Genomic DNA, 18,922 nt, shown 5'->3' with positions numbered 1-18,922 from the left:
CACAAGACTCAGTAAAACTCCGATTTCTGAAGTAAACCTCAGCATTCTCTGATTGGTCCAATACTACTGAGTATTTCTGAGTCCTGTGATTGCCTTAAAATATCACATATTGGGCCAATCACAAAACTCAGAATTTGGAAAGTAGTAGTATGGGACCAATCAGAGAATGCTGAGGTTTACTTTAGAAATCGGAATACAAAAGACATTTTAGACCAATAGACTTAGTTACTTACGAATTTTACCAAGTCAAAACCTCTGCAGCCTGTGATTAGTCCAATGCTTCAGAGTTCTGTGACTAGGCTAAAATTTCCGAGTTGTGGTAATACAGTATTTGCATGGAATACAGATTTCTGATTACCACTGCGTTAAGCCCATTTCCGATTGGAAACTCAAAAAACGGTATTCCGCAGAAATTTTTCGAACATCCCCAGTAAGCAGATAGCAGGTGCAAAGTTTGTTCTTGCCCATGTGTTTCCTGCTTGAGTTGAGTCTTGAATGATAAGACATTACATGCGCAGAGTTCTCTGGTTGCGGTGACATCCACATGGCTCTAGCACAGCGAGCGCAGATTGGCAAAGCCCCAATAGCCACCTCTCAACAAACAGGTACATCTAGCTAGGCGTGTGCCTACTGCTAAGTCAAGACTACAATGAAGTCTAAAATGCATGACTTGAAAAGGGTATTTTCAAAAATATTTACACAGCTAAATCTGGTAGTTTTGCTTATTTTGTTTTGCTTTAAAAAAAATAGTCTGGTCCGAGAGAATACTGGCAAGAAATAAGCCATGTGTAACAGGAATTTCAATCAGGGAAGGCATAAAATAATAAACATCCTCTTACCCACTGCTCTGGTTTCATACTCATTCGCAATCTCCTCTGATTCCCCCGCAGCATTGATATCATTCTTGACTTTAGCCAGACTCTTCAGCAGTTTACTGGCACCCAGAGCGGCCAGGGTGCACCCCCGTGTCTTGGGAAAAAATATTGGTTAATACATTATATATGTAATGAATATAGGTTAATGTGAATTTGCAACTGCATGAAAGCGCTATCAACATATATCAGAGCTGAACAAGTCATTTTGCAATGAAATGCTATTAAAAATGATCTTCCGGTTCCAGCTTGCATTTCTATGGATCATTATGGGACAGATTTATTGGCTTCAATTCATGTAGTATTATCACATGCGGTAATGCAGAAAACAGCAGATTTTATCTTAGCAAATGTCAATTCACTAAGGCTGTTACCGCATGGCAAGCTGAAGTTACCGACCAGTGAGGTAAATTACCGACTTGTACGGTAAATATCTCAACATATGTCAGTAATGGTCAATTCACAAAGATTTGAGCATTCAGGAAAAAAAAACAAGTGAGATGTTTGGTATTTATCTCTCTGGCTACAGCTGTCAGTAACCAACCAATAGCATTCAATAAAATGTTACAGCCAAAGCAGCTTGTCAATAGGAGCCACCCCGTTCTGCTACTCCCTTCATTGGACAAGTTTCAGTTTGAAAGTGAAAACTATGTTGGGGTGAACAGGTATACCTCAAACTATTGCTGTTTTCTGGAAAATCATACCCTGCATTTTAGCAAGTTGTTTTTTATACTGCTGTCTGTGTTGCAGGTTGCTGTGTACATGTATTCGGAGTGCAAAAGGTTATTGTTAATACTGGTATGACTTTTATGTGTATCAAATAGGGATTTGAGAAATAGGCAGTGTTTTGTTTTCCATTTTTCTATTCATCAACAGACCCCTAAGTCTCTAATAGATGAAGGCATGTGAAGGTTGGATAATAGACTGCTCTGTTTTCATGTACTGTTTAAATGACCCTTGTCAATACAGGGGTAACCATATTTGGCTCATTTGCATTATAAATACGGCTTGTGTAGCAATACAGTAACAGTACATGAAAATGTACAGTGAAAGCACTCATTTAACATGCTCAGCCTCACAATAATGTATTGCTACAAAGCAAATCAGTGTAACATTAGCATAGCTCACTTGTGGCAGTAATTAGCCACATGGAAAATTGCAGCATTTCCATACTGGTGGTGACAAAGCCTGCTGGTGCTGAAGATAAATGAGAATATGACAGATCTATGTCCAAAAGACTAGCTGTGCAGATAGGGCTGGAATAAATCTCTTCAGTGATGCTGCCATCTACAGCTGTGTCACTGGAGTCATGCTCTTAATACTGGAGCCTTTGTAAATGACATGTGCTTCCATGCACCTATTAGTGATTCTCTCATACAGCAAGCTCCTGACAAGGACTAGATGAAACTACTTCAATAAATGCTTGCAGCTTTGTAAACATTAATATAAAGTGTCCTAAAATGTTTAAAGACGTGAGGCTGAGTCCAAAAATATCCTTAATATACCAATAAAAAAATCAGAATCATGTAGTAGACAATTTGTACATTACAGATAAATAAAAGATGTATGAACTCTTCTATGGACACCTCCTGGTCTGATGGGAAATGTGACATCAGCAATCCTATATTATAATTTCCCTGTCCCTGCATCCTGCCGTGTCCGTGCGTCCATTGTGGCTGGCATGCATGCGCGGCGAGCTGACAGACTTCGCACAATGGTCATGGAGGGGCGCAGCCATGTGTGCGTGTGTTGCAGCCATGTGCATGCCCGTGTGGGTTGCGACCATGTGTGTGTCTTGTGGGGGGGGGGGTGTCACGGCCATGTGTGCGGGGTTGCGGGTGCTTGCGCAATACAACAGGCATTCATTGCAGGATAGCAGCACACAGACAGCAGAAGTTCAATGCAGCTACAGGAGGAGGAGTAGTGTGTGTCAGGCAGTGTGATGTGACTGCTGACAGAATAGGCCCTGGTTCCTAGCGGGGGGAAGGGCTACTTACTACTGGGGATACATCTGCTACTTATACGGAGGGGGGGGGGGCACAATTTATGGGGGTGGGCAAACTTTGGAAGCTTCTGGTGCAGGAGAAAATTTTCCAGCACTGGTCTATTACATTGCTTTAATTTTATATTGCTATATTAAGCTTATTTTTGGCTCTGCCTTTTATTGATTCCTACCGGTACACGAAACGGGCTTTGGCTGTTGTAAGAAAAGAAAATGGATCGCACGGCATTGTGCATATAATTTAATTGCTGCTGTTCCAGATTATTCATTGTTTGTTGCTTTCACTAATGGAAGATTTGGAATTGCAGGTCGGTAAAAGTGATGAATAGCAAATAAATAAAATCATTTTAGAAGACAAATTTTATAGAAATCTGAGAAACAACCAAATTTCCAAATGGATAAACAGCAGAGGCTACATGAACAAATAACTGCTACGATAAGAGATGTATTTCAATGGCATGTGTATGAGCGGAGACTGCAAGCATAGATCAGAGGTCCTGTGGGCAATGATGGATTAAGAGGAAATGGAGCCCTAGGCAGGCAGTAGCTTTGGCTCATCCTGATGTTCCTATTGGCAATCTGAGGTAGAAGACAGGAAAGTGGCAATTGGGCCTCCTGATGCTTGGGCCGCTAGGCTCCAAGCACCTGCCTAAGTTGCTTGTGGATGATCGCACTCTGCTTGTGGGAATTCCTGGTAGGGATAAGCAAATAGTGGTGACTCTGAGCACTATGAGTACATAGCTACTCGTAATCAAAATTTAAATTAGTGCTCCACGTGGCAGGGTAGGTTTAACTTATCTACGCCGCTGCCTATAGGCGATGCGTTCCACTTGAGGTCCACTTAACTTCACTACTTCCTCTTTCTGGGTTCAAAGGAGGAAGTAGTGAAGTTATGTGAACTGTGAGTGGACTGCATCGGCTATAGGCGGCTTAGGTAAGTTAACTCCCCTCTGCCGTGGGCAGTACTATCTAATTTAAATATAGATTATGATTAGCTACTTATAGTGCTCACCACTACAAGCAAACACATGAACTGCAACATGGAAATCTCCTTATAGAGTTCTCTGTGAAATATAAAAGCTAATAGACTGAATGATCAAGTCTCCATGATTCAAACCATAACTGAAATATTATCATATGGCATCCATAATATTCAAATAGAACTCATAATATTGTAAATCTCAATTACATTACAATGCAAGCAGGAGTAAAGGAGCAACAGACGTCTGAGATCTTTTATCAATGAACCAGGAAATTCTGTGTACTGACCACACAAAACGGGTTACCTGCTCCCATATTACTCTAGATAGCTCCCTTTTGTTCTGCAATATGGCCCATATGAAGAGAACTTGGACTGGATGTTTGATTATTGGTGTGAGATCCTGAATAAAAAAAGAAAACAATAAAACAAAATGTAAATATCTGTATAATAATGAAATTCAGAGCAGTAATATGAATTGGACAATCTGTTATACCATTAGCAGCTGAGTACCAACAATTTTAACTACATGCTAATACATAGATTGTTGGCATCCTCCCCACTGAGCTCACTCTGCTGATGTTGGGTTTGTTGGGGTTTTTTTTGAGACATGAGTTTTCTCCTAGGAGATAATTTTTCATCTTCTCTTTAAATTAACTTTTCAGCATTTTGATATTGAAAATGTATCAAAAAGCAGTTGAAAAAGTACTATTAAAATTATTTTAAATATTTTCTTGCTTGCTTGGGGTTTAAAGGGCATTTTATTGACAAGGGTCCATATGCAATTAACTTTTTCTCTTGAATTTTCTCCTAGGAGATAATTTTCAACTTATTTCTACAATTTCTTTTAAGCACTTTGCAACTGAAAAGGTATCAAAAAGTATGTGAAAAGGTATGGTACAATAAAAGTTATTTTGAGTATTTTCTTGCTTGCTGGTGGTTTATTGACATTTTATTGATAAGGGGGCATATGCAATTCACTTTTTCACCTGAGTTTTCTCCTAGGAGAAAAATGTTCATCTTTGATTTAAAGTAACTTTTTAGTACTTTGCAATGGAAAAAAGTATCAAAAAGTAGGTAAAAAAGTACTATCAAAATTATTTAGAGTATTTTTTTGCTTACTGGTGGTTTAAATGGGATTTTATTGACACATTGGCCCAATGTGTGAAAATTTAACCTAGGAGAAAACTTTGGAGAAATAGTTAATTGCATATGGGCAATGGGCCCTTATTCAATTCACTTTACCTCCTTAGTTTTCTCCTAGGAAATAATTTTTCATGTTCTGTTTAAAATAACTTTTTAGCATTCTGCAAAAGGAAAGAGTAGGCATCGAAGTACTGTCAAAACTATTTTGATTATTTTCTTGCTTGCTGGTGGCCTAAAAAAGGCATTTTATTGATAAGGTGTGAAAATATCACTGAAAAGGTGAATTGAATAAGGGCCATGGCCCATATGCAATTCACTTTTTCTCTGGAGTTTTCTCCTAGGTGATATTTTTACAGTGTGTCATAAAATGTTTTTTAAGCCACCTGCATGCAAGAAAATACTCAGAATAAATTTGATAGTACTTTTTTCCCCAACTTCTGGGTACTTTTTCAATTATATAATGCTGAAAAGTTAGTTTAAAGAGAAGATAAAAATTATGTCCTAGGAGATAACTCTGGTGAAAAAGTTAATTGCATATGGGCCATGATGTGTTGAACAAGAGATAAGACTGTCTGGTATCACCACATGGCCCATATGCAATTAACTTTTTCTCCTGAGTTTTCTCCTAGGTGATATTTTTAAACTTGTCAATAAAATGCCTTTTAAGCCACCAGCAAGCAAGAAAATACTCAAAATAATTTTGATAGTACTTTTTCATGTACTTTTTGATGCTTTTTCAATTATAAAATGCTGAAAGTCTATTTTAAAAAGACGTTAAAAAATTATCTTCTAGGTGAAAACTCAGGTGAAAAAAACAAGTGCATATGGCCCCATGCCCTTAAAGAGAATCTGTATTGTTAAAATCGCACAAAAGTAAACATACCAGTGCGTTAGGGGACATCTCCTATTCCCCTCTGTCACAATTTCGCCGCTCCCCGCCGCATTAAAAGTGGTTAAAAACAGTTTTAAAAAGTCTGTTTATAAACAAACAAAATGGCCACCAAAACAGGAAGTAGGTTGATGTACAGTATGTCCACACATAGAAAATACATCCATACACAAGCAGGCTGTATACAGCCTTCCTTTTGAATCTCAAGAGATCATTTGTGTGTTTCTTTCCCCCCTGAGGGGGGAGTGCATAGCAGAACCACAACACTGAAGAACTTGGCAGCCTTCCAGACACAGGCTGACAAGTCTGACAAGGGAAAGATACATTGATTTATTACAGAGACTGTGATAGTACAAAGTGCTGCAGTAAGCCAGAACACATTAGAATAGCTTTTGGAACTTGTAGGATGATAAAAAACAGGATGCAATTTTTGTTACGGAGTCTCTTTAAACCATTTGCTGTAACACGCATAAGCCACCAACCCTCACGTCACTTAAAGAGAATCTGTACTGTAAAATTCTTACAATAAAAAGCATACCATTCTATTCAATATGTCATTATGTTCTCCTGGGCCCCTCTGTGCTGTTTCTGCCACTCCCTGCTGCAATCCTGGCTTGTAATTGCCATTTTTATGCAGTGTTTACAAACAAAAGACATAGCAAGTGATAGGCTGAGAGTAGCTCAGTGTGTGAGTCATACAGAGTGTGCAGGGGGCCTGGAGAGGGTGTGTATAGCTTCTATCCAATCACAAGCAGCACAGCACATTCCAGCCTGACTGCCTGAGCACGACAGACCCGACAAAGGAGAGAAGATTAGATCATATAACAAAGATAACACAGCCACTGTGCAACAAGGAAAGGCTGCAGTAAGACAGAGCACATTAGAACAGCTATAGGAACATATAGGATAGAAGAAATAAGGCTCAACATTTTGTTACAGAGTCTCTTTAAATTGCCAGTATAGCTAGTTAGACATGACCATGCTACTGTATGTGGCCAAAGTGTTCCAATTGCATAATGGCTAGTGTTCTGTTGCAACACAACGTAGCTGAAAAGTTGCTGCAGTGATGCAAGCATACAGTGAGGAATATAGTACAATGAAAGTATGCCTCACTGCCATAAGTTATCTGGATAAAGCACAGCATGCTGTAAGTTACTGTGTCGGATCTCACCACATCATGCCACACTGCACTCGGTGTGTAAAGCCCCATAGGAATATCAATGCATTACATTGTTTTGCGGTGATATTGTCTGTTATGGTGCAACACAATGGACTCAGCATGGAAGGGTCCTAAGAGAATCTATAGATCCAGCATTGTTACCTGATCTAGTAAAAATGACCTGACTGGACAACTTTTTATGTTTTCAATAACCTGAACAATGGCTTACAGCAGTGATGCACAAAACACCTACCAAATGCTTTGCACAACCATGTGCAAATATGTTCATAGTTGAAGGAGGTTGATTATGGTTGAGGCAACACAGCTCCCCAACTGTCTGCATTAGCTAGGCCTTATCTACACTATTTCTTTTTGTATCCTCTGTCAAGGGTAACTAAAATGTTTGTCATGCAGGCATGCTCTCACCTGGATTTCAGAGTCATCACAACTGTTCCTGTCGTCCCTACGGTTTTTCTGATAGCTCAAGACCATCTTCCAGATGAAGGTCAGCAAAGAGTCATTGTAAGAGTTTTTGGCAATCTGTAAGTTCCGAAATACTAGAGTACTAAAATGCTGAGAAAAAAGTTCACTAAGGATTTCGCTACTCAGAAATTTGCGAAGATTAAGACCGTTCTCCAGGAGAAGACGCACAAATTTTGGCCGGTCCTTCACTATTGCAGCAAACATGGCATCTTCTAAGTCAGCTGACTAATACAGATGAGAAAAGAATAGGGTACAGTTGTAAGTACATGATTTTGCATAAGGTAATACAAGTTCTATGCAAGGAATTTTAAAATGTTTGGCGAGACAAAAATGAAGGCTATATTAAGCAGATATTTGAGTCTGACCACACAATTATGTACCCAACTCCCATATAAATTGTTTTCAATATATTTACCAATGTGTATAGAGGTACTTTGCAAGCGAAACAGGAAATGTGGTCACTGGAAGCACCGCAGAAATCTAGGTGCTCCATCGCCATCCATGTTAAGTTTAGCTATAAAGGGAAATTTGGCTGCTCACTATTTGTTGTCACAATTTTTCATGGACAGCCCCGGCGCCGGCTAGTTTATTGCGTGTCTCAGGTGCCCCAATTTACCTTTATAGGCACAATTAACATGGACGTCCATGGGGTGGGAAAACTTACACAGCACCTACTATTTAATCTGTATAGTGGCAAAGGCAGCACAGGTTTGCAGGGGGAAGGGACAGTTAGGGGCAGGCATGGGTTCGGGGGGCATAGATGAGGGTCAGTTAGTGTTAGGCATCAGTGTGTGTGGGGGAGCCTGGGGGGCGGATAGTGTTAGGCATTGGTGGATGTTTTGGTTAGGGTTAGGAAGTGATGCGGGGGTCGCTTGGGGTAAGGAACAGGTGGGGGTGCTTAGGGTTAAGCATCAGTGGATAGGGGGCGGTTAGGGTTAGGCTCCAGAGGGGGAGCAGTTAGTGTAATGCATTGGAGGGAGGAAGTGTGTGAGAATAGAGTTAGGTTTAGCATTAGTAAAATATTGGTAAACGACACAGATATTTTAATATCGCGTTACCACTGCCCTATAGAACATAAGTAACTATTTTCAGCCCCCACATTTTCCTGTTACCCTTTTTGCATGTACGCTTTTGCAAGTGCATCTTTGCCCAGATCCTCACAAACATTTTTATTTTATTTTTTGTTTTGCCATAGACAACAGATATCATTCATTGTTTAGTTTCTAATATCTGTGATGTTCCTGGGGCAGCCTGTGATGAGCTGCATGCATCAGCTGGTCACTCTGGTCATTCTGCAGCCAATATCCCCTATTTCAGTACAGGCAGGGAAACCCTGGAGGTCAGTTTCAATGTCACTGGTTACTCTGCATCACATTATTGATGAAAATAATGCATTTGGTTACGTTCCTCCCAGTCATATTATACTGGACAATCTTTAGTCCTTCCTGAATGGACAGATGACTTCCCAGGGAACTGATAAAAAGGGGCACTAAGAAATAAAAAGTAATTTGTTGTTGATACGAATACCTCTAAAAGTTCACTGCTTTTCATTTCCAATCTACTACAGAAGCAGTTTGGTAGTGAATGAGAATAATGGGGATATTCTATACACCAGACATTATACTGTTGCTGAGGTTGGACAATATATTTGGCTGTTATTGACAATTATTATTGACTAGCAAATGTACACCCATTGGGCATTGGACATCTTGTAGGATTGGTATGACATTAAGAAGCATGTTCAGATGTCTCTGTATGTGTGTTATTGTCTGTTTTTAATAAAGCTGGAAGGACAATTACAGTAAAAAAAAATGAGTTAAAATCTGAAACCCAACAGGTTTTGGACTAGTCCATCTCGGTTTTTTTTTTTCTAATATTTGCTGGGAAGCATCATTGGGAACAGCAACTGGATTCAGTGAAAAGATCTGGTTTAGGAGATAGAATAAAGTTCTAATTCTTTTCTTCACTGCCAGAAAAGCTAATACTCACCTGGCAATGCAAAGACAACTGAATTAGGCAATTTAGAAATCAACTGATTTTACCACTTTGTCAGCACTGCGAGTTTGTTAACTGCATAGGGTTCAAGGAAAGGCAAATCATGAGATAAACAGATAAGGAGAGATAATTAATAAAAAAGGACCATACTAACCATAATAATGGTATGAATTTAAAGGCTTTATCTTGTGTTCATTAAATAGTAGGCAAAGTGCCACTAACAGCTATTATTTATGTATAAGGATTAGTTATGTCATACCTCCCATCGTCGATCATTAGTAAAGATCTCTTCACTAGCAAGATCCAACTGGTTCCACTCCAGCAGCAATTTCAGCTGAGCATTCCAGTTGTCCTTGTCCTGCTCGTTAGTGCTGAAAGCTGAGATCAGAAGGAATGGTTATAAGATTGTGTTAGAAATGAGCTTTACATATTTCAATATTACTATTGGTTACTAGATTAAAACACAGAGGATATCACAACTTTTTAACATGTAGGTAGCAGGGCATTTATGATTAGAAGGCATCATGTAATGTAATGTATAGTTTGTAATGTATAGTTTGTAATGTGTGCACTATTTGAAGATCCGCCTGTGCTAGCATTGCATTACCAATTCATGAAAGCAATTTGATTGGATCTGTTTATTAAAAATGTTCCTCTATTACCATTTTACTTCAATACCTCATGGTTTCTTCATAATAAACAGTAGTAGAACTAGTTCATACAAGCAAGGCTCCACCCACTTCACCCAACCAGCAACCATTGATTGACTGCTAATGGGATGCTGCACATGCAACTAAATGGGGTCACCCACATCACCCACATAGATGGATAGGATCAGCAGTAATTTACCACATAGTAATTTTAGGGTTCAAAACCTATACCTTAAATGTGACGGTGAAATATCATCAATTGAAGGCCCGCTTGGACCCCGGCAAAATCGCCATCTTGGACTACTTCTTACAAAGCCTCTATGGCTTAGACACACTACCAATAACGGTATTTTGAACTGTATTATAAGACATTTTATTTCCTTTTTCATCTCTACTCATTTCTATCAACCAGTCTGTTCTAAATGACAGGTATCTGTTGGCTGTAAAGTATATTTGTGTGTATAGTTTTAGAATAAAACTCACAATTTTATCATTCTAATTTTGCCTTGTTCTGGTCTGATTGTTGCTACAAAGAATCTGCCGTCCAAAGGGACATACTACCGCATTGTCCTTTTTAAAAAAAAAAAAACATTGAATGTAACGTTTGGCAACCTGGGTATTGCCCTGTGTAAGGACTATACAACTATTACTTCCAGCTGCTAGCAAATGCCACACAGGACAATAGCCACTTACAGCCTCAGGTTGTAAATCCTCTCCTATCAGACATTTCTCTATATTAAGTCTCAGGGCTTGTGTACTTCTTGGGCTTATTGAAAAAATATTGCAAAATCTAAATACATGTGTATGCGTACAAGTAAATGTGTACATTACTTTTCTCCTATGTTCCTGTCATTTTCAGTAGGTGGTAAAAAATAAATAGCCCATCACCTCATACATGAACAAGACATATACTGTAGCTCATTTTACTCTGGGACAAGGGTATAACTAATACACATGTATTTTCAATTTTATACATTTTTGAGAAAGTTGTCCTTTAAGCTCAGCTTCAATATAACTACTTAAGGACCGAGGTGATTGAAATCTACGCCCTGTTTTGGTGGGCTCCTGGCTGGCAGGGCGTAGATTTCAATCACCGCCCGCAGCACGCATCTGCCGTTTCCGTCGCTCCGCCCCGATCGCATCGCTCAAACCCGACGTCTCTTGCCGTAGCTCACTGGCTCTGCCTGTCTCTATGACGGCAGAGCCATGTGAGCCGGTCAGGAGCCGATTTCATTGGCTTCTGTCTGTGTCTATCAATGTAAGCAGCTCCCATTGGCTTACATTGATAGACACGGTCAGGAGCCAATGAAAGCGGCTCCTGACCGGCTCACATGACTCTGCCGTCATAGAGACGGCAGAGTGGATGTTAGAAGGATCCTGGCATGCGGCGTTGACGGCGATTGCGGCGAGTATGCGCGGCGATTTGTCGGGATTCTGACGTTATTATACCATCGGTCTCTGGTCTTTAAGGGGTAGAGACAGCTGGTACTTAAGTGGTTAACATCCCTTAGGAGCCTTTTTAAGAAAATGTGATAATCTGAAAAACCTGGAAAACTGTTATCAAGAAAAAACAAACAAGCAAAAAAACCTCCAATTTTTTTCCTCACATCAAAGAACATTTATAGCATTGTATTTATAAAATGGGAGCCATGGCAATCTGGCATTGAAGTAAAGTAAAGAATCACAGTACCCCCCGCCCATCAAATCATTAGATTGTCCAGCAAGGACAACAAGGGGATGATTTGCATATTCAGCAGTGATGCACTGTAGGACACCTCATATGCTTACTCCAACCTAAATAATCACAAATACCTTTTGTTTTAAGAAGGCAAAATTATGTTTTACATCAAATCATTAGTTCATCCTGCATACCTTATCTGAAAATTGGTGATAACGGCAATTGGAGGGTACAGATGTTCGAAAAAAAAACACTACACTGTTCTATGCTCTTTCCTCTGGGCTGTGTTGCTACCGATACCGTATTTCTATCTGCATGAAACCTTATAAAATTACTTTAGAAATTTGATTATTGCACAAAACCACTGTTGAATAACAGAACTTTAAAAAAAACTAAATATTGCATAGACCTTTTGTTGTGAATCATATTTTAAACATGGAGGAAACTGTTTTATAGACACAGTGCTGTCTCTGGCTACTCGTGACTTGTTGTGGGCGCCGTTTTCATATTATACACAGTATATTGACTGAACTTTTAAAAGCTTACCATCAGTTTTATGAATAGGATGATCTGCAAAAGGACATTATTTCTGAAGAAATAATGCAATTTTCCATCAAACAACTCATTAACTCATTAATAAATAGGCATCTTGGAGTTAATTTGATCAGTTTGTCTTCTGTTTGAATTAAGACATGATAAGGTGCTATAAAACATAGAATAGTGGTGAATGTGTAGAATGTAGACGGAGTTGCATTCCATCATTAGAGTTCAGCATCAGGACATGATAACATGCTATAATGCATAGAATAGTTATGAATGTGTAGAATGTAAGTAGCATTCCATCATTAGAGTTCAGCATCAGGACATGATAACGTGCTATAATGCATATAATAGTGGTGATTGTGTAGAATGTAGAACAAGTAGCATTCTATCTTTAGAGTTCAGCATCAGGACATGATAAGGTGCTATAACCCCTAGAATAGTGGTGAATGTGTAGAATGTAGAACAAGTAGCATTCTATCATTAGAGTTCAGCATCATGACATGATAATGTGCAATAACACATGGAATTCTCTTCTTACCTTTGTACAGAGCGAAACATATGGCATTGCTGACAATCTCATCTCCAGCCTGCTCAATCTTAATAACAGTCAAAAGATGGAGATGTTCCATAATTTCTTTAATCTGAAAACAGTACCGAATACTATTGTCAAATGGTGGCCACCTCAGAAGATTTTTAATCAACAATGTATCATTAAACAGATTTAATCTGCCCAAACAGAACATATAGCACTAATCCAATCCACCAGTCACCACAGATGTAATGTGCTCTTTAAAGAATTTCATTCTGGAGTCATCAGTTTGCTTTATACACTGATGTGTGTTAAACAATCTATTAGAGGGTAGGGAACAGTTTCGATTTTCGCATTGGAATTCGGCCATTTCCAGTAAAATCTCTAAAATCGGAAATTACTCTGTTCCGAGTACCATGTTCCATTCTGCCAATATGAAAATTGGTGTGTATCGTTCAGAAACAGCCTTATCAGTCTGCCTGACAGACTGTACACACGCCAGACTGTCGCTGGAACGCCCGCCCAGCGAGAGGGTCTGACGGACCCGTCGTTCCTACAGATCAAGCGTGTGTACGGGCCTTTAGTTACCTCCTATTGGAAATCAGCTGCCCAAATTCCATTATCTCACTTACTATCTATAGTCAACAGCAATCTAGACAAGGGACGCAGACTTAAGGCCCGTACACACGCCGTACTAAAGGCAACGAGGGGTCCGTCGTCACCTCCCACTGGGCGGGTTTTCAGCAGACAGTCCGGCGTGTGAACAGTCTTTTGGCGGACTGATAAGGCTGTTTCTGGGCGATCCGGCGGATCGCTCAGAAACAGCCTTATCAGTCTGCAGACAGACTGTACACACGCCGGACTGTCGCTGGAACGCCCGCCTAGTGATGGGCGAACACCTGGATGTTCGGGTTCGGGAAAGTTCGCCGAACATGGCCGAGATGTTCGGCATGTTCGGGCCGAACCCCGAACTTTCCGAACATCCAGCTTTTGGGGGCCCTATGGGGTCGCAGGCATAAGGGGGGAGCATGCCCCGATCGCGGGGGGGGTCGGAAATTCCCCCCACTAGTGTTGGGCGAACAGTGTTCGCCACTGTTCGGGTTCTGCAGAACATCACCCTGTTCGGGTGATGTTCGAGTTCGGCCGAACACCTGACGGTGCTCGGCCAAACCGTTCGGCCATATGGCCGAACTAAGAGCGCATGGCCGAACGTTCCCCGAACGTTCGGCTAGCGCTGTGATTGGCCGAACGGGTCACGTGGTTCGGACCCGAACGCGCTCTGATTGGCCGAACGGTCACGTGGTTCGGGTAAATAAATACCCGAACCACGTCATATCTCCGCCATTTGTCTGTGGGTTTAGCTTTGGGTAGGCAGGCAGGGTAGTTCGCGCTCCAGCCACGCTAGCCAGGGTCCCCCCTGTCATTGTGTCACTGCTGGGAACAGTAGTACACCGCTTGCTCAGCCACACTATATAGCATTCTGTTTACTGCCACTCTGTGTACCTCGCTCAGCCACACTATATAGCATTCTGTTTACTGCCACTCTGTGTCTGCTGGGAATAGTGGTACACCGCTCGCTCAGCCACACTATATAGCATTCTGTTCACTGTTCTGTGTCTGCTTGGAATAGTGGTACACCGCTCGCTCAGCCACACTATATAGCATTCTGTTTACTGTTCTGTGTCTGCTGGGAATAGTGGTACACCGCTCGCTCAGCCACACTATATAGCATTCTGTTTACTGTTCTGTGTCTGCTGGGAATAGTGGTACACCGCTCGCTCAGCCACACTATATAGCATTCTGTGCACTGTTCTGTGTCTGCTGGGAATAGTGGTACACCGCTCGCTCAGCCACACTATATAGCATTCTGTTCACTGTTCTGTGTCTGCTGGGAATAGTGGTACACCGCTCGCTCAGCCACACTATATAGCATTCTGTTTACTGTTCTGTGTCTGCTGGGAATAGTGGTACACCGCTCGCTCATCCACACTATATAGCATTCTGTTCACTGTTCTGTGTCTGCTGGGAATAGTGGTACACCGCCCGCTCAGCCACACTATATAGCATTCTGTTCACTGTTCTGTGTCTGCTGGGAATAGTGGTACACCGCTCGCTCAGCCACACTATATAGCATTCTGTTCACTGTTCTGTGTCTGCTGGGAACAGTAGTACACCGCTCGCTCAGCCAGAGTATATAGCATTGTGTTTACTGCCACTCTGTGTACACCGCTCAGCCAGACTATATACCATTGTTTACTGACACTCTGTGTACACCGCTCAGCCAGACTATATACCATTGTTTACTGATACTCTGTGTACACCGCTCAGCCAGACTATATACCATTGTTTACTGCCACTCTGATTCTGCTGGGAACAGTAGTACACCGCTCGCTCAGCCAGACTATATAGCATTGTGTTTACTGCCACTCTGTGTACACCGCTCAGCCAGACTATATACCATTGTTTACTGACACTCTGTGTACACCGCTCAGCCAGACTATATACCATTGTTTACTGAAACTCTGTGTACACCGCTCAGCCAGACTATATACCATTGTTTACTGCCACTCTGATTCTGCTGGGAACAGTAGTACACCGCTCGCTCAGCCAGACTATATACCATTGTTTACTGACACTATATAGCAGACTATATAGCATTGTGTGTACACCGCTCAGCCAGACTATATACCATTGTTTACTGACACTCTGTGTACACCGCTCAGCCAGACTATATACCATTGTTTACTGCCACTCTGATTCTGCTGGGAACAGTAGTACACCGCTCGCTCAGCCAGACTATATACCATTGTTTACTGACACTCTGTGTACACCGCTCAGCCAGACTATATACCATTGTTTACTGCCACTCTGATTCTGCTGGGAACAGTAGTACACCGCTCGCTCAGCCAGACTATATACCATTGTTTACTGACACTATATAGCAGACTATATAGCATTGTGTGTACACCGCTCAGCCAGACTATATACCATTGTTTACTGACACTCTGTGTACACCGCTCAGCCAGACTATATACCATTGTTTACTGCCACTCTGATTCTGCTGGGAACAGTAGTACACCGCTCGCTCAGCCAGACTATATACCATTGTTTACTGACACTCTGTGTACACCGCTCAGCCAGACTATATACCATTGTTTACTGCCACTCTGATTCTGCTGGGAACAGTAGTACACCGCTCGCTCAGCCAGACTATATACCATTGTTTACTGACACTATATAGCAGACTATATAGCATTGTGTGTACACCGCTCAGCCAGACTATATACCATTGTTTACTGACACTCTGTGTACACCGCTCAGCCAGACTATATACCATTGTTTACTGCCACTCTGATTCTGCTGGGAACAGTAGTACACCGCTCGCTCAGCCAGACTATATACCATTGTTTACTGACACTCTGTGTACACCGCTCAGCCAGACTATATACCATTGTTTACTGCCACTCTGATTCTGCTGGGAACAGTAGTACACCGCTCGCTCAGCCAGACTATATAGCATTGTGTTTACTGCCACTCTGTGTACACCGCTCAGCCACACTATATAGCATTGCGTACTCTGCCAGTCAGTGTGTATATTGCTGGGATCAGTAATACTCCACTCACCGTCAACCACTATATGAGCTCAACATGAGTTCCCCAGAGACCTCCGCTGTGAGCAGCACTCCCAACAACAGCAACAGCCAACGCCCCACGCAAGCTATAACATCCACCCCAGCAGCCAGTGGTCAGCAGCAGCCCTCCCCGGAGGAGAACGTTGTGTCCATCAGTCCGTCGCCAGAGCGATTAATGAGGGCTGCCATTGAGGAGATGATGGGGCCTGATGTGGAGGAGGAGGTCTGGCTCAGGCCAGCATCCCAAGTTAATGTTGAGGACGATGAGGGGTCTGTGTCTGGGGATGTTGGGGTGGCAGAGGTGGTGGGTGGGTCAGACTCAGGAGAAGAGTTGTATGATGAGGATGATGATCGGGACCATCTGTATGTGCCTCAGAGTCCGACCCCGGAAAACATGTTGTATCGTGTGTTTAGGTACTAAAATCTGCGTTCCCTCCCAGTAGTGTTGGGCGAACAGTGTTTGCCACTGTTCGGGTTCTGCAGAACATCACCCTGTTCGGGGTGACTATATAGCAGACTATATAGCATTGTGTTTAATGCCACTCTGTGTACACGGCTCAGCCACACTATATAGCATTGTGTTTACTTCCACTCTGTGTCTGCTGGGAACAGTAGTACACCGCTCACCCGCCACTGTATAGCATTGTGCTCTGTGTCACTGCTGACAATAGTGGTACACCGCTCACCCACCACTGTATAGCATTTCTGTACTGCCACTGTACTGCTGCCAGTCAGCGTGTACTTTAAGGATAAGTGAAATGAGGAAGAAATCCGGTGAAAGAGGGAGGGGCAAGGGAAGAGGTGTTTCCCCTGACGGTTCACGTACAGGCCACAGGGGAGCACCCAAGAAAACCCACTCAATACTGCCCATGTTGTCCAGGACAACAACCCTCACAGATCCAAAAGAACAGGACCAGATAATTACTTGGATGACCTCTCAAGCGTCCAGCAGTGGGTTAAGCAGCACCAGCACATCACGCACGAGGTCCGAGTCCTCAGCCAGTTAAAGTCTGGGCTTTCTTTGAAGACTGCACTGAGGATGTTACCATGGCGATTTGCAAGGTGTGCAAGACCCGCCTGAGCAGGGGGAAAAGTATTAACAACCTCTCCACCACCAGCATGAGCCGCCACATTCTATCCAAACATCCCACTCTGTGGGCAAACGCGGCAGGACAGGGTACCACCAGCAACACTGCCTCCCTTGGGTTCACCAGACTCACCACCAGACCCGCCTCAGCAGCAGCAGTAGCCCAGCCATTGCGTGGTTCACAACATTCACAAACATCAGACGATGCTGACACTGTCACTTTCCGGACTAGTGCTCTTGAGGTCTCCCAGTGTTCATCAAACACAACAACCAACAGCCCTTCGGTGTGCAGCGCTACGGTTGAGTTGTCTGTCTCTGAGATGTTTGAGCACAAGAGGAAATTGCCAGCAAATGACCCCCGGGCCGTGGCAGTAACAGCCAGCCAGCATAGCCAAGCTTCTGGCCTGCGAAATGCTGCCATATCGAGTGGTGGAGACAAACAGCTTCAAGGGCATGATGTCAGTGGCCATCCCACGTTACGTTGTTCCCAGCCGCTACCACTTTGCGCGCTCTGCAGTGCCTGAGTTGCATGAGCACGTGGTCAGCTAAATAACCCGAAGCTTGAAGAATGCCGTTGCCTGCAAGGTTCACCTCACCACTGACACCTGGACGAGTGCGTTCGGCCAGGGTCGATACATCTCCCTTACCGCGCACTGGGTGAACCTTGTGGAGCCTGGCAGCGATTCCTCACCTGCTACGGCGCGGGTGTTGCCCACGCCGCAAACAGCTGGATAACAACAGCAGCACCTACCTCTCTGACTCCTTCTCCTCCAACGCATCTCAAAGCTGTACCTCATCCGGAAATGCTAACCCAGCACCAGCAGCAGTAGGATCGTGGAAGCAGTGCAGCACAGCTGTTGGCATGCGTCAGCAAGCGTTGCTGAAGCTGATCTGCCTTGGGGATAAGCAGCACACAGGGGAGGAAATTTGGAGGGGAATAAAGGAACAGACGGATTTGTGGCTGGCACCGCTGGACCTGAAACCGGGCATGAAGCTAGACACCTGGCACGAACTGGCAATGTACGCAATAGAGGTGCTGGCTTGCCCGGCAGCCAGCGTTATGTCGGAACGCTGTTTCAGTGCTGCCGGAGGCATCATCACAGATCGGCGTATCCGCCTCTCCACAGAAAATGCAGACCGTCTGACTCAAATTAAAATGAATCAATCCTGGATTGGAAACGACTACGCAACACTCCTGGACCCCAACCAAGTAACATGACCGATGAACATCTGGGATGGTTTAGCGTTTCCGGTCCCTGTTTATTGAACCTCTCATCT

At 42.8% G+C, this 18,922-nt stretch overlaps 1 protein-coding gene across 4 annotated transcripts in view; it reads right to left on the bottom strand.

Annotated features, from left to right (window-relative positions):
- TRPM8 (transient receptor potential cation channel subfamily M member 8) overlaps window positions 1-18,922 on the bottom strand; it is a 145,464-nt gene that overhangs the window by 58,665 nt on the left and 67,877 nt on the right. For all 4 annotated transcript variants that reach the window (XM_068246968.1, XM_068246965.1, XM_068246966.1 and 1 more), the window contains 5 exons: window positions 12,935-13,037; window positions 9,785-9,903; window positions 7,474-7,755; window positions 4,161-4,256; window positions 840-969 (listed from right to left, as the gene is read on the bottom strand). In XM_068246968.1, the coding sequence (XP_068103069.1) occupies window positions 840-969; window positions 4,161-4,256; window positions 7,474-7,755; window positions 9,785-9,903; window positions 12,935-13,037 (730 nt within the window). The remainder of the gene's footprint in view (window positions 1-839; window positions 970-4,160; window positions 4,257-7,473; window positions 7,756-9,784; window positions 9,904-12,934; window positions 13,038-18,922) is intronic.

Source organism: Hyperolius riggenbachi, chromosome 7 (genome assembly GCF_040937935.1).
Source record: "Hyperolius riggenbachi isolate aHypRig1 chromosome 7, aHypRig1.pri, whole genome shotgun sequence".
Lineage (NCBI taxonomy): Eukaryota > Metazoa > Chordata > Amphibia > Anura > Hyperoliidae > Hyperolius > Hyperolius riggenbachi.
Note: the sequence above shows the minus strand (reverse complement) of the source record. Positions and strands in the feature narration are given on the sequence as shown.